This window comes from Schistocerca americana, chromosome 4, assembly GCF_021461395.2.
Source record: "Schistocerca americana isolate TAMUIC-IGC-003095 chromosome 4, iqSchAmer2.1, whole genome shotgun sequence".
NCBI classification, from domain to species: Eukaryota; Metazoa; Arthropoda; class Insecta; order Orthoptera; family Acrididae; genus Schistocerca; species Schistocerca americana.
The window spans coordinates 546,780,900-546,802,864 of NC_060122.1; the positions used below are offsets into that span (position 1 = coordinate 546,780,900).

At 41.3% G+C, this 21,965-nt stretch overlaps 1 protein-coding gene across 1 annotated transcript in view; it reads left to right on the top strand.

Annotated features, from left to right (window-relative positions):
* The window catches only part of LOC124613018 (ubiquitin carboxyl-terminal hydrolase 35), a 126,274-nt gene that overhangs the window by 20,782 nt on the left and 83,527 nt on the right, over positions 1-21,965 (top strand). The window contains exon 3 of the mRNA XM_047141572.1: positions 20,025-20,230. Coding sequence (XP_046997528.1) covers positions 20,025-20,230 — 206 coding nt within the window. The remainder of the gene's footprint in view (positions 1-20,024; positions 20,231-21,965) is intronic.

The window sequence follows — 21,965 nt, forward strand, 5'->3', positions numbered from 1 at the left end:
TCCCTGACAGAGATTTGTGTGATGTTTTTTAAGCTGTGCTTAGCATTGCTCTAGGTGTTCTTTAAATATTTATGTGGTTTTAAGTGCTGCACTGATTAGCATGGCACCTGTTAAGTGTGGAGTGCTGATGATTTGTTGTTGTCATTTTACCATGTACAAGTCCATTCTTGTCAGTAGTATTCATGAAGAGCAGTTTTAATTTTCTTAAAAGCATATCCATTGATGGGGCTTGCCTTTGGTTGCAAGTATATCCTTAAATTAGCAAATAGTAATAGGGTGACATTGCTCTCGGTTGTATGACAGCACATCTGAAATTGAGTGGGGTTAGTTCACCTAATTTTTCTAATATGTCAGTAGGCGTTAGTGCTCATATTTATTGTTTTGTCACAAATTTCATAAATTTTTTTGTTCCCAAGTGGAATTCCAGATGAAGTCTGTCTTAGTATTAGTCTTGTTGTGATTGAGTTTCTCTTTTCAACCTGTCAGTGGTTGTTATTTGCAGTTCATGTTTAGGGACTTTAAGACAATTCTGAATTGTTGTGGAGCTAATGCGTGATGTATCTTACATTGATTAAAGTGGCTCACTTCCTGTATTTAGTAGTTGGTCTCCGTATGACATATGCCAGTGTATATGAGGCTGACCTGTGTTGCATTTTTCAGTACATTGTGAAACACATATAACCTTAAGCCTTGCAGAGTGATAATTGGTGTGTGCCTTAATTTCCCTAGTTGGTTGTTGGTACTAGTGCCTGACTTGGGTTTTGTAAATAGACATCGTATAAGTATCGTAAAAGAGATAAACCTCAGTTGCCAGCTCACGTATTGCTTGTGGGACCGAACAGGTGTTTTAAGTGGTGTGCTGCAGAGTGTGGTTGCTGGGTTATCAGGGCTGTGCCTTGCTGCTACAATGGAAATTGGTAGGGTTATTGGTGTAGCTGATTTGGATTATGCAGTTTGTCAAGTTAGTCAAGTTTAAAAGATGGAACCAAGATTGATTCGTGGCTAGAAATCTCTGTAAAGAGGAGTTGATATATGAGATTACAATTAGAGGGGATAAACCTCAGGGAGCTGCCTTGGAAATATTGGAGCATGTGGAGGGTGTTGGATCAAAGCCATTAGTAGCACTGCCCAAGGGGGAACAAGAGATAAAATTTACACTTCATATCATAGATAAGGCATTGAAAGAACTTGATATTCAAGACCTGTTGGTTAATAGTGTTCCATTTGCAGGTCAGGTTAAAAAGTTGGGTGTGAAGCTGGAACATTGTAGGAACCGAATTAAGGATTTGTTGTTAGTGACTTGCACTGCATCTAAAAGATAACAGTTGGTGGAACTGCAAGAGAGAAATTTTATGTTGTCCTTGTGGTTAGTGAGTTTTAAAGTGGGTCCAAGAAAAGAGGCAGTTTTGATAGAGAAAACTGCAGGGAATACTGGGGTTGGTCACTTTAGTAGTTGTCGAACCTGTTTCAAGCTTTTTTACAGCAAGAAGGTGAATTTTCGTAAGTTCCATTGCAGAGGCAGTAGGTTTCTATATTTTTTGGATAAATTGGAAGAGAAGGGTGGAGCCTTAAATGTTAGACAGGAATAATTGTTGCAACTAATAATCATGATGATTAACGGGAGTTGGGGAAGGTGAAGAATAGCATTAGCCAGTGTGAAACTTTGCATGTATTTTGTAAGAGGGTATCCAAGGAATACATAACACATAGCCATGCAGGAGTTCATTTATTTGCATTATGGGCATGTGCAAGGTCCTATAAGAGAAGTTTACCTGCTATGTAGGTAGTCAGATGGAGTGCGAGAATCTTATACCTTGAATTAGTCAGAATGTTAAGACGTGTTCTTGAGGGTATGCAGCCAGAGGACCGGCAGAAACTGGTATTTTGTGAAATGCACTGATTTTGTTACCTTGAGTGATATGGTTGGTCACGTGCCGGGGGGTTGCTTATGACAGTGAGTGAAGGAAAGAGAAAGAAACAATGGAAGCCAACTATGTGAGAATACCAGGTATGCAATGCAAAGTAACTTAAAGCATTTTTCTCATGGTAGTCTTGGCCACCTAGCCCGGTGCAGCCCTATAGGCAGAGGCAGGAGAGTGGAACAGTGACAGTTGACTCATACCATGTGGTGGGAAGGGGAGAACTACAGGTTGAGTCAGTTAACAATCATGAAGGAGAGACAGTCTAAGCAGCTTCCATATATATGCTGTTACACTAATAATGAACCAATGTGTGGGTTTGTGGACTCTGGCTGCATCGTAACGATTTTGGGTCAGGGATGGGTTAGTAGAAATAATAGTTGTTTCCAAATGGAAGAAGATTGAACAGGAATCAATGCAAATAGTAGTACCAGACAACACCCAAATGAAGGTCAGAGGCATATTACTTGACTGTTCGAGAATACAGTGCTTTATGTGGAAGGTTAAAATTAGGGTAATTGCTGATTTTGTCAACTCCTTTTACTTTTGGCGTGGATGTTTTGAGGAAGATGGGAGAGTTGTTGACTGTGCCGGCAGTGCTTATTATTTCAGGTTTGTCCAGAATTTCTGGTTTTTGTTGTTTGAGCATGATTATGGCCAAAAGGAGCTAATACAAGGAAATACTCCAGAGGTGGATGGGGAGGCAACACCAATAAATGAGATGTCAATGAAGAGTTTGGAGCGTTTGTGTAATAAGCAGAGACTCCAAGTTTGTGACCTATGAACAAGTTTTAATGGTATCTTGACCATAGAATTGGAATTCACTTAACTTCTAAATATAAAATAGAGCTCACAGGTCAGACTCACATTAGGAAGAAACCATATTGATTATCACCACCTAGAGTAAAGGCCTTTAAAAGGCACATTGAGAAGCTGTTAGAATGGAGGGTTATTACACCATCAAAATCACCTTATATATCATCTTTTCACTCTGGTGAACATACTACCATCTTTCAGTTTGAGACTGATAAACAGGCATTGAGTTGGGTCCTGGGCAGGCCTTATAAGACCAGGTGAATAGTGCCATGGGTTACCTGAATATTGGCATTTAGGCTTGAGGTTGTGCTCATTATGGGGCACTGAAAATTGGGTTGCCAGTGGTGTTAGTAGACTGGTTAACCCAGAAAATATTGTGGAACAGGATATGTTACCAAACAAGCATTCTCATCCTGAACAGATTAATTTAATTTCAATGCACTTTCCATCATTTTATGAAGGTATTAGGCAGTATCAAGACCAAGGAATAGTCATGAAGGCCATTAAGGATCAACTAAATAGAGGCGAGTTGGTGACTCCATACTCACTTAGGGAACGAATGTGGGACAGTGAAAGTTGATGGAAAGCCTAAACTGGTAACATCAATGGAGCTAATTTCGTATGGATTTAAATATTTTTATGAATACCCAATGGGCAGACATTCCAGTTATTTAAGAACCTGGGAAAAAAATCACAATGGTTATTTGGAAGGGTATGGGTAAGGATATCAAGGATAATGTAAAGAATTATAATATGTGTGTTGTGAGTAAGCCAGTACAAAAGACTAAGGTCAATTTCTTGGCATCCACCCCGGCAGAGATCCCCTTTGAAAAATTATATGTGGGCTTTGTAGGAATGTTGCTTGGAACTCACATTTGTCTAAAGTATATTTTGGTCTATGTTGATATGTTTTCAGATTCACTTGGTTGTTTACCTCTAGGGGAGCCACTGTACAAGTTGTGGTGAAGGGTTCACAAAAAATATAGGCTGTGATTGAGCCTAGTAAGGCTATCATTAGTGAGAACGTAACTTCCTTTTGTGCCCATTTTTTCAGCAATTTTTGTTTTGGTTTGGGCATTAACCACATTACAGCCACCCAAACACATCATGTGCCAAAAAAGTTAGCCAGAACCTTTGGGCATTGATTGTGTATCGATGAATAACAAAAGTAAATGGAATCAGTCTTTGCACTTGATTCTGCTATTGGAAGTTTTTTCAGTAATGCCTTGTTAACACACATTTACTGAAGGTTATAGCTTCTTTTTAAGGATACTTTAGCAAAGGCTTCTTTAAATTCTCTGTTGTAGAACACTTAAAGAGGTTTGTTTGTGTCATAGTGGAGGATACAAATATTGTGCAATGGAATTTTGGGGATGTCTTTCTGGTCACTTTGAAAGTTTAGGAAATCATTGTACAACATAGCTTGGATGATGAAAGGACAAGAATTCCTCCTGCAACTTCAAATGATTTTGGCCAATCCTTCATGGTGGCACAATGGCACATACTTACTTTTCTTCTTCATCTTGGAATGAATAGTCACACTCCATTTCTGTGTGACCTGCTTCAAAAAATGCATGATCTGTTGACTGTAAATTTGGATGGTTCTTCTTGTGCAGAGGTCTTCTGTTGACCTTCACATCCGACATCCTCACTTTTAGTGGTAGTGCTATGATGCGAACATAGACAGACGCATGTGGCAAATTCAGTTGACCCCTTTTAGAATCTATCTCATTCCATAAGTAACAAGTGCTGTCTTGATTTCTCGGATTATATATGGTCAGATTATATACTGTCAGTTTTCTGTGGTAGAATGTTTAGCCACAAGGTCCCTTTGGAATGTTCAACATGGCATGTAGATCAGAATTTACAGCTACAACACTTGGATCACTTTGTGCTAGCATTCTGCCTTCAATGTGCTTTTCCTGAGCCAGATCACTGCTCTGTAAATGTTTGTCATGATGATCTTGTTTTAACAGCATCTCATTCTTGGTCAGTTAATTAAATGCAGGAAATTTGTGACACTGATCTTTCTTTGGTTGAAAGAATCCGAATAATTAGTCACGGAATAGATAGCTGTATATTTTTTAGAGATGCTTGCATGCTGTTGTCTTCTTCAAATTGGCTTTATAATCGCCATACACTAATGTAATTTTCAGCCCTGAATGAAAATATCTTCTTGAAGACTTCTGTTTATGATAGTATGACTCGATGAAAGGATAACTCAAGAAGCACCACCTTATAAGAACATCTGACAGTTTATCTGGTTTATGTTTGTCACTTTTGTCTTGTTCAACAATGCCTGTTTACACTTTTCATGACTACTCTGACCTACTAATTGGCCTGACCCATATACTTTTATGTCTCCTTAAATTATTTCTTAGCTCTAATGTCAACACTGCTTTCAGTGCCTCGATTTTACCATTAATCTACCTCTACATTACTACACTGCAATTTGCATTTAAGTGCATGGCAGAGGATCCTTCGAACCATCTTAACACTATTTCTCTACCATTGCACACTCAGATAGCACACAGGAAAACTGAACACTTAAATCTTTCACGCAAGCTGTGATTTATTTTATTTTATTTTGATGATCATTTCTTCCCATATAGGTTGGCGACAATAAAATATTTTCACATTCAGAAGAGGAAGTTATTGGTTGAAATTTCTTGAAAAAATATCACCACACCAAAAAATGGCTTTGTATTAATGATTATCATCCCAACTCACTTATCATATCCATGACACTCTGTCCCCAGTTTCATATAATATGAAACGAGTTGTCCTTCTTTAAACTTTTTGATGTCCTCCATCAATCCTGTCTGGTAAGGATCCCATACAGCACAGTAACACTCTGTAATAGAACAGACAAACGTAATTTAGACAGTCTCTTTAGTAGACCCGTTGCATCTTCTACAATCCTATGAATGCCCAAGTCTTGTGGGCCAAGAGGCTTCCTCAGGGTGAGTGAGGGCAGCTGGCTCAGGGTCTTTTTCAGCCACAGATAGCGCCTGAAACCTGTTCATCAGATGAACTGGGGAGGCCTTTCGATCAGCCCCCCTCCCCTCCCCCTCTCGTAAAATATTTCCTGCCTTCCCCACCATGAAACAATTTTGAATTTTGATCATGGGTGAGGGGTTATTCTCAGTGAAGGCAGCGCCCACGTCAGCTACAGTAGTGGATTGATTGACGGACACAAGGGATGTGTTGGCTCTTCCTCACATCCCCACATTTAGCCTCCATCAGCAATGCCCATTGGGAACAGCCTCAAGGTGTGTGACCAAAGCCAGCACTGCTGGCTTGGCCTAAGCAACAAGAATTGCAGTAAATACATTACTTATAATAAATAACATTGACTATTGCAGATAATACTTCCATTAAACTATAAAGTAAACCCTAGAATCTTTTAGAAAACAAAAACTGAAAACAAAAGAATTATAGCTTATGACAGTGTCAACAACACGACAACTTCAACATTACACCAGCACCTAAGTTATATGGTTCATGATATCTAAAGGCTGTAATGGCAAATGATGTTATTTGATATTTAATTGTGACAAATTGCACCAAAAAGACACACTTTTGGTTAATCATCATTGTGCCATAGTATTGAAACAGTATACTTTTATAGCAAGCAAGTTACAACACGAGCAGCATCAGTTACGAGAAGCCTGGATCTAGCGATATGTAGTTTCCTGTCATTTTATTATAACAAATCCTACCAAATATGACACATTTTCATAAGACCTTCAATGTGCCGGGGCTCTGAAACAGCTTATATTCATACCTCATGCCCTCTAATATAACAGCCACCAAATACTCTGTGACTTCATACATTATGGCATATCCTAAATTCTGCTTGTAAAGTAAAACTGTTGCTGCATCTCACTGCCCACATTCCTCTCTGACATGGCAGAGTCTTCCTTTCAGACTTCGCAATGTAGTGGAACATGGTATTCCCAGCAGTGACGTCAGGCATCTCCCCAAAGTTGTTCTTGCCAAGGAGGTGCCTCAATACGGAAGTCCTTTATGAATTGCTAGTGATGCGAGCACATTCTTAGAACTTCTCACATCACAAATGTGCCAGACATTCAAAAAATCAGTGAGTGCTCTTATTTTCCTTGGATTGGCACAGGCTCGCATCACCTTTCTGTAGGTGCCCCAAGACTGTTATTTATTGGGCTGCAAAAAGTCACATTTTCAGATTGACAGAGGACTGCATTCTGATGTACTTCATGGTTGTTAGTCAGACATAAAAAGACAATGTCTTCCACCATATAGTGAAGACATTTCATCCATTTAAAGTGTTGAAATCCATAAAATTTTTGAAGATGGCTGGAGCATTACATAGTCTAAATGCCATAACTTCGAATTCATAAGAGTCCGTTAGGAGTTATGAAGGCAATCTTTTCCCGGACAGCCTTGTCACCCTCCATTTGCCAATAACCTGCATCCATGTCCACAGTTGAGAAATACTTTGTTCCATTCAGTCAGTCTAGGACATCCTCAATGCAAAGCAATAATAGCCATTTTTTTTCCATGATTTTGTTCCCTATTCCGGATATGAAAACATTCATAAATTGGGGAAGAATGGCAAACGCCAGCAGACTTTTTTCCTGGGTCTAGCCATATGTTGCTGCCATTTCAATAGCGGCTTCCTCCCCTATGCTGTCTGTCGGGTGGCAGAGTAAGATTCTTAGTCGATGGCACTAAGCTGCCCTTTGTGGACTGGTTTGGCTGTCCCCATACACATACCTTTAGGTATGAACTGTAGCTGTTAGTGACAATCAGTGATATACAGTTCTCCTTGACTACCTATCACACTTATGACCACCACTGACAGTTAGTACCTTTTTGCTTCACAATTTAACTGAGCATCTAGACTGACAGCTGGAACTTCTCTTGTTAATGACAAAGTAACAGCATCCTCAATGGCAAACAGCCGCCTACAGCAGTCTTTGTTGTGTGTGCTTTTTCAAACAGTTTTGTCATTCTGGAGCTCTGATTTTTCACAGTCTGGACTGCTTGTGATGTCTGCAAGAGGTCTCATCAGAGAATAACGGTGTGACAGTCTGTTCAGATGACAAATTTGAAGAGCTGTGTTCCATCATTAATAGCTGTTCTTGCAATAGATGCGCTCCTGTTTGCTGAATGCATTTCCTATTTGTGACTTTCAGAACGGTCGCTTTCTTATAATGGAACAGTCATTTTTAGTTGGCAACAATAAGCACTATACATCACAGAAAAGGAAGCCCTTTAGTCAACTAGCACCCAGACAGGTTGGCTGTTCCATAGTGCTCAGAGCCAGGTTGGCTGTTAATGACAACATAAGTGTGATTTTGAGACTTCTTGGTGACTGATGTGCCCTCACCTCCCTAGATGGTTGCCTTTCTTAGTTTCCTTGAGTTTGACAACCTGGCAATAGCTGGTGCCTCTGTAGGGCAATGAAGAATGGCTACAATTTGTTGACGAGTGATCTCATCCAATGTACAGTGATCGGCTTTGTCAGTGGGTTGATTATAATCATCTACATTTGACAGGTACAAGTAGAATAGCTGTTATGGTTGACATCTGACAGTGTAGTAGCCATCAAAAACTCATCTTCTTTCTGTGCAGTGGTGCACAATGTGTCCAGACATCATCATCATCATCACGTATATGCTATTGTGTTGTTCTCTGTCCTCGAAATGTGTGTTCTTCTGTGGGGCTTTACCTTTGGTGGAGGAGTTGTTTGTAACCTCATTTTTTTTGGGGCTGGTTTGTTGCTTGATGGCTGCTGCAAAAGTCAGAGTTGGCCATTTTCATTTTTCCTGGCATGTTCAACAGGAGGCAGAGATTGGTGCTTAAGATTGATACACCTCTTCTTCAAGATTCTCTATTACTTATTGACATTTATGGCTGCTCTCTCTTGCTACTCAGTCTGGCGTTTCTGGCTGTTACAAACTGCTATACCTCTTCTCTTACTACCTATATGAGAGGGACGAAGTCATGGTAGCATTCGACAATTGCAATAAGGACCACATTCTGGGATGGGTCATATATCTTTCATCTGACTTTCTCTGTTGCTTTCCTTGATGTGCTGGCACCACTTGTGAATTCCTCTGTTGCTGTGAAATCCTTTACCAGAAGAGATTGGTACATATCTTCTGTGACCATTTCATCCAGTGAGATTTTGTTGACTTCTGTCATATTCTGATTCAAAATGTGACATATGGCTAAATTTATTGTGTATGTAAGACTGTGTTATTTCTCCGTGATACTGGAGCCTATTTCACAATAGTTCTTCTGCTAAGTATACTTGCTGGTGATTGTCATCAAATGGTTTCTTGAGTTCGGCCTGGAATTGGTCTTAGCTATTAAGCTTGTCTTTGTTGATATTGAATAACTTCTGGGCAGTGCCATCCAAGTAAAACTAAATGTTTGCCAAAAACTTCACTTCATCCCATCTATTCTATCAACTTGGTCAAATCCTGTCAGCCATTTCATCTAATCCTGATCAGCATCTCTGGAAAACACCAATGGATGCCTGTTCTGCAACTAACATATTGCTGTTTTGTAATCCATTGGTTTCCTGACTATATGGACCTTGCGAATGACATATTGTTTGTATTCTGGCTCCTGCCTGTGTAGGTGATGACTTTTACATTGCATAATTCGAGCCACAATTGTGTATGTGTTTTGAAGTACCCAGGGGCTCCACCAAACAGTGTCACATCATAACCTCAATCAATCTGAAAGCAAGGTCGTCAGTGCAGTACAACACTTATTCTTGATGGGAAGTATAGATGATGATTGTGCTCACACACTCTTATTCTCTAGCACTTCATAAAAGAATGCTAGAAATATTCAACTTTTGGACTAAGTCCTTCATCAGACTTAGAAAACTTTCATACATTCCCAATGCACAATTCTTACAGACATAGCCACTATCATCACTGGACTCTTTGGGTACTGAGGCCCGACCACAACTGCATCTGGTGGCATGAGCAAGTCTACTTGAGGTGGGTAATGGGGGTATGAAAGAGGTGTAGGGCTGGGTGAGGTGGGATAGCAGGGTCTGTGGGTGCATGCAGGGATCTGTTAGAGACAGGACAGGGCTACTAGGTGCAGCATCAAGAGACTGTCCTGTGCCCACCATCCCTATCCTGCTATCCCTTCCCCTCCCCATCTCAACCATCTTCCCTATCTCCACTGCCCACCCCTAAATAAAATGCTGCTGATCTCAGCCGCAGTCAGGCTTTAATGCCCAGAGAACTCAGAAATGACAATGGCCATGTGTGTGAATATGTGAGAATATTTTTTACATTTGATGAAGGACTTTTCCGGAAAGCTAAATGTTTGTATTGTTCTTTTACATTGTACCTGTCTCCAGCTCAGTGCCTCCTTTACACGTTGTTGTTGTTGTTGTTGTTGTTGTTGTATCCTGGATTTCCCACTGTTCAAGTACTTTATTATTTTAGGTAGCTGTTGTTGTTGTTGTGGTGGTGGTGGTGGTGGTGGTTGTGGTCTTCAGTCCTGAGACTGGTTTGATGCAGCTCTCCATGCTACTCTATTCTGTACAAGCTTCTTCATCTCCCAGTACCCACTGCAACTTACATCCTTCTGAATCTGCTTAGTGTATTCATCTCTTGACCTCCCTCTACGATTTTTACCCTCTGCGCTGCCCTTCAATACTAAACTGGTGATCCTTTGATGCCTCAGAACATGTCCTACCAACCGATCCCTTCTTCTAGTCAAGTTGTGCCACAAACTCCTCTTCTCCCCAATTCTATTCAGTACCTCCTCATTAGTTATGTGATCTACCCATCTAATCTTCAGCATTCTTCTGTAGCACTACATTTCGAAAGCTTCTATTCTCTTCTTGTCCAAACTATTTATCGTCCATGTTTCACTTCCATACATGGCTACACTCCATACAAATACTTTCAGAAACTACTTCCTGACACGTAAATCTATACTTGATGTTAACAAATTTCTCTTCTTCAGAAACACTTTCCTTGCCATTTCTAGTCTACATTTTATATCCTCTCTACTTCGACCATCATCAGTTATTTTGCTCCCCAAATAGCAAAACTCATTTACTATTCTAAGCATCTCATTTCCTAATCTAATTCCCTCAGCATCACCCAACTTAATTCGTCTACATTCCATTATCCTCGTTTTGCTTTTGTTGATGTTCATCTTATACCCTCCTTTCAAGACACTGTCCATTCCGTTCAACTGCTCTTCCAAGTCCTTTGCTATTACAATGTCATCGGCGAACCTCTAAGTTTTTATTTCTTCTCCATGGATTGTAATACCTACTCCGAATTTTTCTTATGTTTCCTTTACTGCTTCCTCAACATACAAATTGAATAACATCGGGGAGAGGCTGCAACCCTGTCTCACTCCTTTCCCAACCACTGCTTCCTCTTCATGTCCCTCGACTCTTATAACTGCCATCTGGTTCTGTACAAATTGTAAGTAGCCTTTCGCTTCCTGTATTTTACCCCTGCCACCTTCAGAATTTGAAACATAGTATTCCAGTCAACATTGTCAAAAGCTTTCTCTAAGTCTACAAATGCTAGAAGCGTAGGTTTGCCTTTCCTTAATCTATTTTTTAAGATAAGTATCCAAACTGATCTTCCCCGAGGTCGGCTTCTACCAGTTTTTCCATTCGTCTGTAAAGAATTCGTGTTAGTGCTTTGCAGTCGTGACTTATTAAACTGATAGTTCGGTAATTTTCACTTGCTTTCTTTGGGATTGGAATTATTATATTCTTCTTGAAGTCTGAGGGTATTTCGCCTATCTCATACATCTTGCTTACCAGATGGTATAGTTTTTGCCTGGGCTGGCTCTCCCAAGGCTGTCAGTAGTTCTAATGGAATGTTGTCTACTCCTGAGGCCTTGTTTCAACTCGGGACTTTCAGTGCTCTGTCAAACTCTTCACGCAGTATCATATCTCCCATTTCATCTTCATCTACATCCTCTTCCATTTCCTTAATATTGTCCTCAAGTACATCACCCTTGTATAGACCCTCTATACACTCCTTCCACCTTTCTGCTTTCCCTTCTTTGCTTAGAACTGGGTTTGCATCTGAGCTCTTGATATTCATACAAGTGGTTCTCTTTTCTCCAGAGGTCTCTTTAATTTTCCTATAGGCAGTATCTATCTTCACCCTAGTGAGATAAGCCTGTACATACTTACATTTGTCCGCTAGTCATCCCTGCTTAGCCATTTTGCACTTCCTGTCAATCTCATTTTTCAGACATTTGTATTCCTTTTTGTGTGCTTCATTTACTGCATTTTTATACTTTCTCCTTTCATCAATTAAGTTCAATATTTCTTCTGTTACCCAAGGGTTTCTACTAGCCCTCGTCTTTTTACCTATTTGATCCTCTGCTGCCTTCACTACTTCATCCCTCAAAGCTACCCATTCTTCTTCTACTGTATTTCTTTCCCCCATTCCTGCCAATTGTTCCCTTATGCTCTCCCTGAAACTCTGTACAACTTCTGGTTTAGTCAGTTTGTCCAGGTCCCATCTCCTTAAATTCCCACCTTTTTGCTGTTTCTTCAGTTTTAATCTACAGTTCATAACCAATAGCTTGTGGTCAGAGTCCACATCTGCCCCTGTAAATGCCTTACAATTTAAAACCTTGTTCCTAAGTCTCTGTCTTACCATTATATAATCTATCTGATACCTTCTAGTATCTCCAGCCTTCTTCCATGTATACAACCTTCTTTCATGATTCTTGAACTAAGTGTTAGCTATGATTAAGATATGCTCTGTGCAAAATTCTACCAGGTGGCTTTCTCTTTCATTTCTTACCCCCAATCCATATTCACCTACTACGTTTCCTTCTCTCCCTTTTCCTACTATCGAATCCCAGTCACCCATGACTATTAAATTTTCTCTCCCTTCACTATCTGAATAATTTCTTTTATCTCATCATACATTTCATCAATTTCTTCTTCACCTGCAGAGCTAGTTGGCATATAAACTACTGTAGTAGGCATGGGCTTCGTGTCTATCTTGGCCACAATAATGTGTTCACTATGCTGTTTGTAGTAGCTTATCTGCACTCCTATTTTTTTATTCATTATTAAACCTACTCCTGCATTACTCCTATTTGATTTTGTATTTATAACCCTGTATTCACCTGACCAAAAGTCTTGTTCCTCCTGCCACCGAACTTCATTGATTCCGACTATATCTAACTTTATCCTATCCATATCCCTTTCTAAATTTTCTAACCTACTTGCTCAATTAAGGGATCTGACATTCCATGCTCCGATCCGTAGAATGCTAGTTTTCTTTTTCCTGATAACAACGTACTCCTGCGCCCGGAGATATGAATGGGGGACTATTTTACCTCCGGAATATTTTACCGAAGAGGACACCATCATCATTTAACCATACAGTAAAGCTTCATGCCCTCAGGAAAAATTATGGCTGTAGTTTCCCCTTGCTTTCAGCTGTTGGCAGTACCAGCACAGCAAGGCCGTTTTGGTTAGTGTTACAAGGCCAGATCAGTCAATCATCCAGACTGTTGCTCCTTCAACTACTGAAAAGACTGCTGCCCCTCTTCAGGAACCACATGTTTGTCTGGCCTCTCAACAGATACCCCTCTGTTGTGGTTGCACCTACGGTATGCCTATCTGTATCGCTGAGGCATGCAAGCCTCCCCACCAATGACAAGGTCCATGTTCATGGTGGGGGGGATTTTAGGTAGCACTAATCATTATAATCGTATTTGATATCTGAGATCTTAACCAACAGTTGATAAAAGCCTTAACTTCTCTGCTGTATGTGTCTGAAAGCTATATGAGAGTAATCTGATAGTATATTCACAGTTGACCAGAAACAGTATTGAATATTTAACAGTTTCACTAATTTCACTGATAACTCTATTGTTCCATTTCACGGATTTAATAGCTTACTGGTACTGATCTCACTATATTTCAGCTTGCAGTGGTTTTATTCGTAAAGTTGCATATACAGTTGATACGGCTCATGCTTTTAACAACCTCAATATTTCTTATTACCATAGAGTATTATTAATTTTTCACACTGATCAGGCTGAACATTATGACCACTTACCTAATAGCTGGTAGGTCCACCTTTGGCGTGGATAACTGTGGCGACACATTGTTGCATGGAAGCAACAAGGCGATGGTACGTTACTAGAGGGAGTTGACACTACATCTGCACACACACCACCTAATTCTGGGGAGGGGGGGGGGGGTGTGGTGTTGGGAGGGCGATGAGCACTGAAGCCACGTTCAACTATATCCCAGGTGTGTCCAGTTGGGTTTGGATCTGGCAAGTTTCCAGAACATCAGTTGGAATTAGACACTGTGTTCTGCAAACCACTCCATCACACTCCTGGCCTTGTGACGTGGCACATTATATTATTGAAAAATGCCATTGCTATCAGGAAATATGATTGTCAAGAAGAGGCATATGTGGTCTTCAACTAGTTTATGATACTCTTTGGCTGTCATGGTGCCTTGCACGAGCTCCACTGGACCCATGTATGCCCACATGAATGTTCGACAGAGCATAATGGAGCTTCCAGCAGCTCATCTCCATCCTGCAGTACAGGTGTCGAGGAGCTGTTCCCCTGGAAGATAACGGATTCACACCCTCCCATCAGCAGGATGAAGAAGATATTGGGATTCATCAGATGATGCAGTGCTCCACCATGGCGCCAACGTCCAGTGCTGATGGTCAAATGCCCATTTCCGTCACAGTTGTCAATGTTGTGGTGTTGACATTCTCACATGCCTGGGTCGTTTGGTGCACTGTGTGTTCAGACACACACTTGTACTCTGCCCAGCATTAAAGTCTGACATTAAGTTTTGCCACAGTTCTCCACCTGTTCTCTTTTACCAGTCTGCCCGGCCTACAACATCCAACATCTATAATGAGGGGTGGCCACCCAACTCCACGATGTCTGGACATGGTTTCACCTACGGTTCTCCACATCTTGAAGACACTCGCCATAGCACTCCCATAACATCTGACAAGTCGTGCAGTTTCTGAAATGCTTGTGTAGAGCTTGTTTACCATCACAGTTGCCCTAGGTCAAACTCAGATAGATCACCCACCTTCCCATTCTACACATGGACAGGATGCTTACTGATACTACATGCACTGTGTATGTGTCTGACTATTAATCGTATCTTGCCAGGTGACACTGCTATCGCTGCGATGTGTTTATATTGATAGTAGGTTTTTGGTCATAATGTTCTGGCTGATCAGTGTATATCAACAATATTATGAAAAGGATAGATTGTTACTCACCATAAAGATTACACTTTGAGTTGCAGACAGACTCGATCAAAATACTGTTGCACATTTAGCATTTGGCCAAAGCCTCTTCAGAAAAGAAATAGCACACCCATTCACACAAGCAGACACAACTCATGTACACACGGCCACTATCTCTGTTCGCTGTGGCCAGAATGCAACTCTCACATTGAAGAAAAGCTGCAATCTGGAATGAGGCTGGAATGAGGGAGCGATAGCATGGTGCAAGTGGGAGGAGAGATCGCTATCTAGTGGAAACTGTAAGGACTAGATCCCAGCAGGACAAGGCTTCCTGGCACAGCATTGGAAGGCTGTAGGGGAGGGGGCGGGGGTGGTTTGAAGTGGGATAAAAAGGAGAATAGAAGGGGAAGAGATCAGTGAGTGCATTGGTGGAAAGTGGTGCACAATGAAGGTGGGGGGATGTGAATTAGGAAGTGGTGATAGGACAGAGGGGGTGGAAACTGCAGGTGAAGGGTGCGTGACTGAAGGTTACCATTGGTTGTGGCTGAGATAATTTAGAGAGCAGAAAATGGATTGTAAGGATAACTTCCATTTGTGCAGTCCAGAAAAGCTTCCAGAGGAGATGAGGGTCTAGAAAGTCCAGGTGTGAAGCAGCCATTGATACCTAGCATATTATGTTCAGTTGCCTGTTGTGACACAGGGTGGTCCAGCTTGCTGTTGACCACAGTTTGGCAGTAGCCATTCATGGTAGTGGAAATCTGATTGGTAGTCATACAAATATAAAAAGCAATGCAATGATTGCAGCAGAGGTTGTATATGACACTGCTGCTTTCACAGGTTACCCAACCTCTGACAGGATAGGCTAAGCCTGTTACATGGCTGGAATAGGAAGTGCTAAGTGGGTGGATTGTGCAGGTCTTGCACCTGGATCTTCTGCAGGGATATTATCCCTATGGCAAGAGGGTGGGATTGGGAGGGGCATAGTGGTGGATTATGATGTTGTGGGGGTTGGATGGAAGATGAAATGTCCGTTAAGGAGGGGTTGGAAGGATCTTGGGTAGGATTGGTGTCCTTCATATCAGGGCATAATGATAGATAATCAAAGCCGTGATGAAGGATGCAGTTCAGTTTTTCCAGTCCAGGGTGGCACTGGGTGATGAAGGGGGAGGGGGGGCTGCATTCCTTTATACCTGGCTCTTGGGATTGGTGCAAGAACTGGAGGTGTGTGGGAAGATGGCATGGGAAATCTGTTTGTGGAGTAGGTGTGGGAGACAGTGCCTGTCTGTGAAGGCCTTTGTGAGACTCGCAGCATGCTGGGCAAGGGAGTTCTTGTCACTGTAGATATGCCATTTCCACTAGGCAGGCTTTATTTTTTGGTGTGCAGGGTGCTACATCTACTGTCCATCTTTCAATCCCTGCAACAAAAACACTTCATTGCCAACAGTTCCTACAACCAGAGCGAACTTAATCCCTAAACTGAACATTGCTTCTCCCAGTTCATGCCATCATCCAACTGTGATCCTTCCTCCCTCCCAACCAACCCCTGGTCCCCTTCCAGGAATTCGTTACCTCCAACTTGGCCTCACCATCAGTCCCTAAGTACCTTCATGAAAACACCAACCTTTCAGCAGAAGACAGCCACACACAGCTTCAAGACAGATCCTGACCTCATCATCCTACCTGCAACAAAAGTTCCCCACTCTCATTATGAATTGCAGTGACTACCCGACACCTCCACCTTCAAACCCTGCTAGCGTGATCCCATTCCGGAAGTCCAACATTACCTCCAATCCCTGCTTAATACCTTGGCCCCTTCCCAGAACATCTGCCCCAAATCGATTTCCCACCTCACCTGTATGACACCCTATGCATCCACCTTCTATATGCTCTCCAAAATCCACAAACCCAACAATCTTGGATGTCCCATTGTAGCTGGTTATTGTGCCCCGTTGAAAGAATTTCGGCCGTCATTGACCAACACCTCCAATCAACTGCCCAAAATGTAGCCTCCCACGTCAAAGATACCAACTAATTCTTTCAATGGCTCTCCAACAACCCTACCACACCTTCCTGGATCCCTACTCATCACTGTTAAGACTTCCCTACACACCAACATCCCTCATGCCCATGATCTTGCCTCTATTGAACTTTAACTCTCCCAGCATCCTTCAGACTCGAAACCCACTACTTCATTCTTGTCCCAACACACAGCTACACACATAAATACACAGCACAGACATGGGCACCTGCAAGCAACCTTCTATGCCAGCCTGTGTAAGGGCAGTCTAAAGGAAACCTTCCTAGCCTCACCAAACCCCAAATCCCTGGTTTGGATCAGTTTTATTGACAATATCTTCATGATCTGGACTCAGTGTCAAGACACCCTGTCCCTCTTCCATCACAACATCAACACCTCTCCCATCCACTTCACCTAGTGCTCCTCAGCCCAGCTTGCCACCTTCCTCCTCTCTAGTGGCATCATCCACACCTATATCCAAATTAAACCCACCAATTTCGATAGACACTATCCTTCCCACGCAAAAAAAATCAGTTCCTGGCCACCTGGGGACGGCGTATCTGCAGTGACAAGAACCCCTTGCCCAGCATGCTGTTAGTCTCACAAAGGCCTTCACAGACAGGCACTACCCCCACCTACTACACAAACATATTCCCCATATGCCCTCAATCCTCCCACCACCCCCCAAGAACCAGGTATAAAGGAGCCCCCCCTCCCTTTTGTCACTCAGTACCACTGTGGGCTGGAACAGATGAACCACATCCTTCATCAAAGCTTTGATTATCTATCATCATGCCCTGCTATGAGGGACATTGTACCCAAGATCCTTCCCATCCCACCAAAAGTGAGATTTTGTCTTTCATCCACTTCCTGTTTCAGCCCTGTCACAGACTTACCCTATCCCATCAGAGTTTGGATCACCTTTGAAAGCAACCATGTCATGTACCAGTTCTGCTGCAATCATTGCACAGCTTTTTATATTGTCCACCATTATGAATGGTCATCAAGCAAACTGTGAGCAAGAGTGAGCTGGGCCGCCTTGTGGCACAACAAGCAGCTGAACATAACGTGCTTGAGTTCAGTGGGTGTTTCACACCTGGGGCATCTGGATCCTGCCCTCCACCACCCGCTTACCTGAACTGCACAGATGGGAGTTATCCTTAAAAGACACTTTCTGCTCCTAAAATTACCCAGCACCAACCTGTGGTAACGTTCAGTCCCCACATCCTCCACCCTACAGTTTTTGCCCCCTCTGTCATATCACCTCCTCCCAGTCCGTATCCCGTCATCCTCAGTGTGCACTGCTCACTGACTGACACTGCACCCATTGATATTAAACCATTCTTTTCTCCTCCCCCCTCTCTGTTACTGCTCCTCCCCCTCCCTCCTCCATAGTCTCCTGATGCTGTGCTTGGCAGCCTTGTCCAATTGCCATCTAACCCCATGCTCTGGCAGACAGCACTCTTCTCTTCCCACACCTGTACTCTGGCTTGTTTCTCTCCCTTCCCCACCCCACTCCAGATTACTGCTTTCATTCAATGTGGTAGTTGCATTCTGGCTTCAGTGGCTAGAGATAGTGGTCAAATGTGTGTGCCCGAAAACTCAATGTGTAACAACCTTTTCATTGCTCCTGACACAGCTCAGTGTGTTATCTTTACGTTCAGTAGCAGTTTATCCTTTTCTTAATATTGTGGATGCTCCAACGTGGAATATATATGTCACAAACAGCACCTGATTTTGCCATAATCTCTTAATATAACTTCCACTACTCGGACATGGTATTCTGACCGAGCGAGGTGGCACAGTGGTTAGCACACTGGACTCGCATTCGGGAGGACGACGGTTCAATTCCGTCTCCGGCCATCCTGATTTAGGTTTTCCGTGATTTCCCTAAATCGTTTCAGGCAAATGCCGAGATGGTTCCTTTGAAGGGCACGGCCGATTTCCTTCCCAATCCTTCCCTAACCCGAGCTTGCGCTCCGTCTCTAATGACCTCGTTGTCGACGGGACGTTAAACACTAACCACCACCACCACCATGGTATTCTGATAAGTTTCATTTTCAGCATTGGCTGGTTGCTACTGAAGCGATTTCTTTGTTTTAGTGGAAGGGAGCTGTTATAAACTATGGTAAATGTTGTACTGTGTGCTCTTTGCCTGTTCTGCAATTGACGGTCCTTCCTAAGTTGTGTGAACAATTTTTGCAAGTGAACGATTGACTTTAAATTTGTTGTTTACATTACTCCTGAATTCTGCTTTAATATCTTTCATTTGTAGTATAATTTCTGTGTAATTATTTATTAGTTTGATGTGAAAAAATGCTTTTCCTGATCATACTTCATATATGTATGACATCTGCATCTGAAGTTTACTGGTATAACCCACCCAACAGACCTTTACTGTTAAGAAGTCAGTGTTCAAGTGTTTCTTGTGACCAGTAAGAAATACTGGTTGCAGCTACATTCTTCTAAACATTATTGCCAATGGGTGATGCAAAATTTGACATACTCAAGAAAAGTGAACACTAATTTTTACTCAAATAGAACTTAATTGTATAACAGGAAGGTTCAGTCAAGAGAGCCAACAAATTATGAGACAGAATGGCTGCCCATTACTTACTTCCAGGAGACAAAATGTTTAGTATGCTAATGGACACAAATGAAGTGAAACATTTTCTGACCTCCAGAATCAACTTTTCTGTCCTTAGAAAGGAGTGGAGGGTAGGTTGGTGATGGTTAAAGGAGGACAGATCCAAGGTTGAGAGGGACCCAGAAGGGTGTACCTATAGTGAGGGTGGGAATAAATAGTACTATAACATTAAACCTTTTTTTTTTTTTTTTTTTTTGTATATGTGAGCTACTCTGTCTGCACTGTATAGTGATTTTTTTCAGTCATTCCACTGTTTGTGTTCCAGCTATTATGTTTCATTATGTTACAAAATAATTGATAATTCAATTAGTTGAGTTCATTGTTTGTATACAGCATGATTTATGACCACTTCTTTTTTTTTTTTTTTTCAGCCTTGTACGCAACAGTGAGAATCCCCGAAACATCACTGTAGGGTGGAGAATTTTAAGATGTTTGGCAAAAAAACCAGGTGTGTGCTTTGGTTCATTGCTGAATGCAACTGTTATTAAGGATTTGTTTATAGGCACCAAGCCACCAAACAATCCTCAGGAGATACTTCTACTTGTAGAGTGGTGCCTTGAGAGGGGGAGCGATCTAGGTAGGTTTTCCAGAATTAGTGAAACATGTATTGGAATACATTTGCATAATAACTTAGTTAATGTAACACACTTCCAGATTTCAAAGCGTAATTTCTAAATTATTTAGAGTTAATTGTTTTTGTATTGAGGTAGAAATCTATGTGATTTAATTTTGTTTTGTATCGTTGTAGAAAACGAAAGCCAGAGTAGTGCTCAAAAACAAATATCTGAGAAAAAGATAGCAATATATTTTTAAGAAAGACTTCTTAACAGGTTGACAGGCATATTGTCGTGTAATCCTTTGCTTGAGGAAGAATCCTCAGTAGTATATGGTGAAGCACACTAGCAGTTATAAGTCTCCATTCATTGACTTAAATCTTGGCAGTAATGCTTGTTGTCTTTATCCAAAAATAATCATTTACTATCACTTTGTGTTCTTATATTAATTTCCTAAACACAGAAGGGCCACAACATTCAAAGAAGATGGTAATTCATTAATTATACTATTTTTGCTGCCAATTTAAAGTTTTAATAACTGCACATAGAACTGTGGCAATAGTTACCATTTTTCATTATGTCCTTCATTTTTTCTCATTTGTGTATAAAACTGAGTAGACAGCCTACTGCAATGAAGGAAATACTGAGCTCAAGAAGGTGGAAGGAGATGGGGGGAAGAGGGACATTGTGGTAGGGAACAGTGCAAGTGATGACACAGAGAACTACAGTTCGTCACCCCTTGTATTCTCTGTTGTTTGCGCCAGTGAGAAACATTGAGCTGAACCTATTGGTTGGAAACACACACTATTACCACAATGTCACTTTTGTTGCAGCTTCTATCAAATTAGAATAATAAAGCTCTATTGTAAATTGTATTCAGAACTTGAAGTTGCATGATCTCCGCTCCAACATTATTCCCAATTAGCAAGTGTTACAGCCAGTTGGTGTGCCAGTTAGTTAAGTATAAAGCTATTTAACTTCATGATGTCACATCACTTTGCTTTTAGTGCAGATAAACTTCAATAATGACGAAAGAATTTACTCCACCAAGTTTGAAGCTAAGATTGAAAATTAGTTACTAAAGTAATGTACATATGCTTGAAGTGAAGTGATTTTGGCAAAAGTTTTAAAAAATAAGCTTCTGATATGTCAGAAATGAAATTTTTATATTCAGTGTGTTTTGGCTATGTGGACTTGAATCTTTAAAGTGAAAACAGTTCAAAAACTGATGGTTGATGGTTACTCTGTGAGTAATATGAATGGGTGTTGATGATCGCTATGAGAGAGAGAAAGTAAACAAAGGGATTAGAAAGCAGACTAGAATGCTAGAATGGAAGATTTAATTGTGGCCACAAAGAAAATGAAATTGTGGTTAGGACAACGTTCTACCAGACAAAAGTGTAGCAGACAAGTCAAGAATGTTCATAGTTGAATTTGATGAGATAGGAAAATATGTAGATGATGATCTATTGGAAGTTGAGTAGATGTCACATGAAAAAATGCATTTTATTTGATGCTGTGGACATGGAAGTCTTATGATATAACTTGAAGCTTAAGTACTCCAGACAGCTCGACATATGAACTTTCCAGCGACATCTTCTGGTCCGTTTCTCATGGACCCTCCTCTCGTGTACACTTTATTTAAGGTAATGCGATGGAGATATTCTATATGTTCATTTTACGCAAGATAACCTTATGCATTTTGGTATATTTTGCAGCCCTGTAGCAAGTACATGTCAACTGTGGATAACAGGAGGC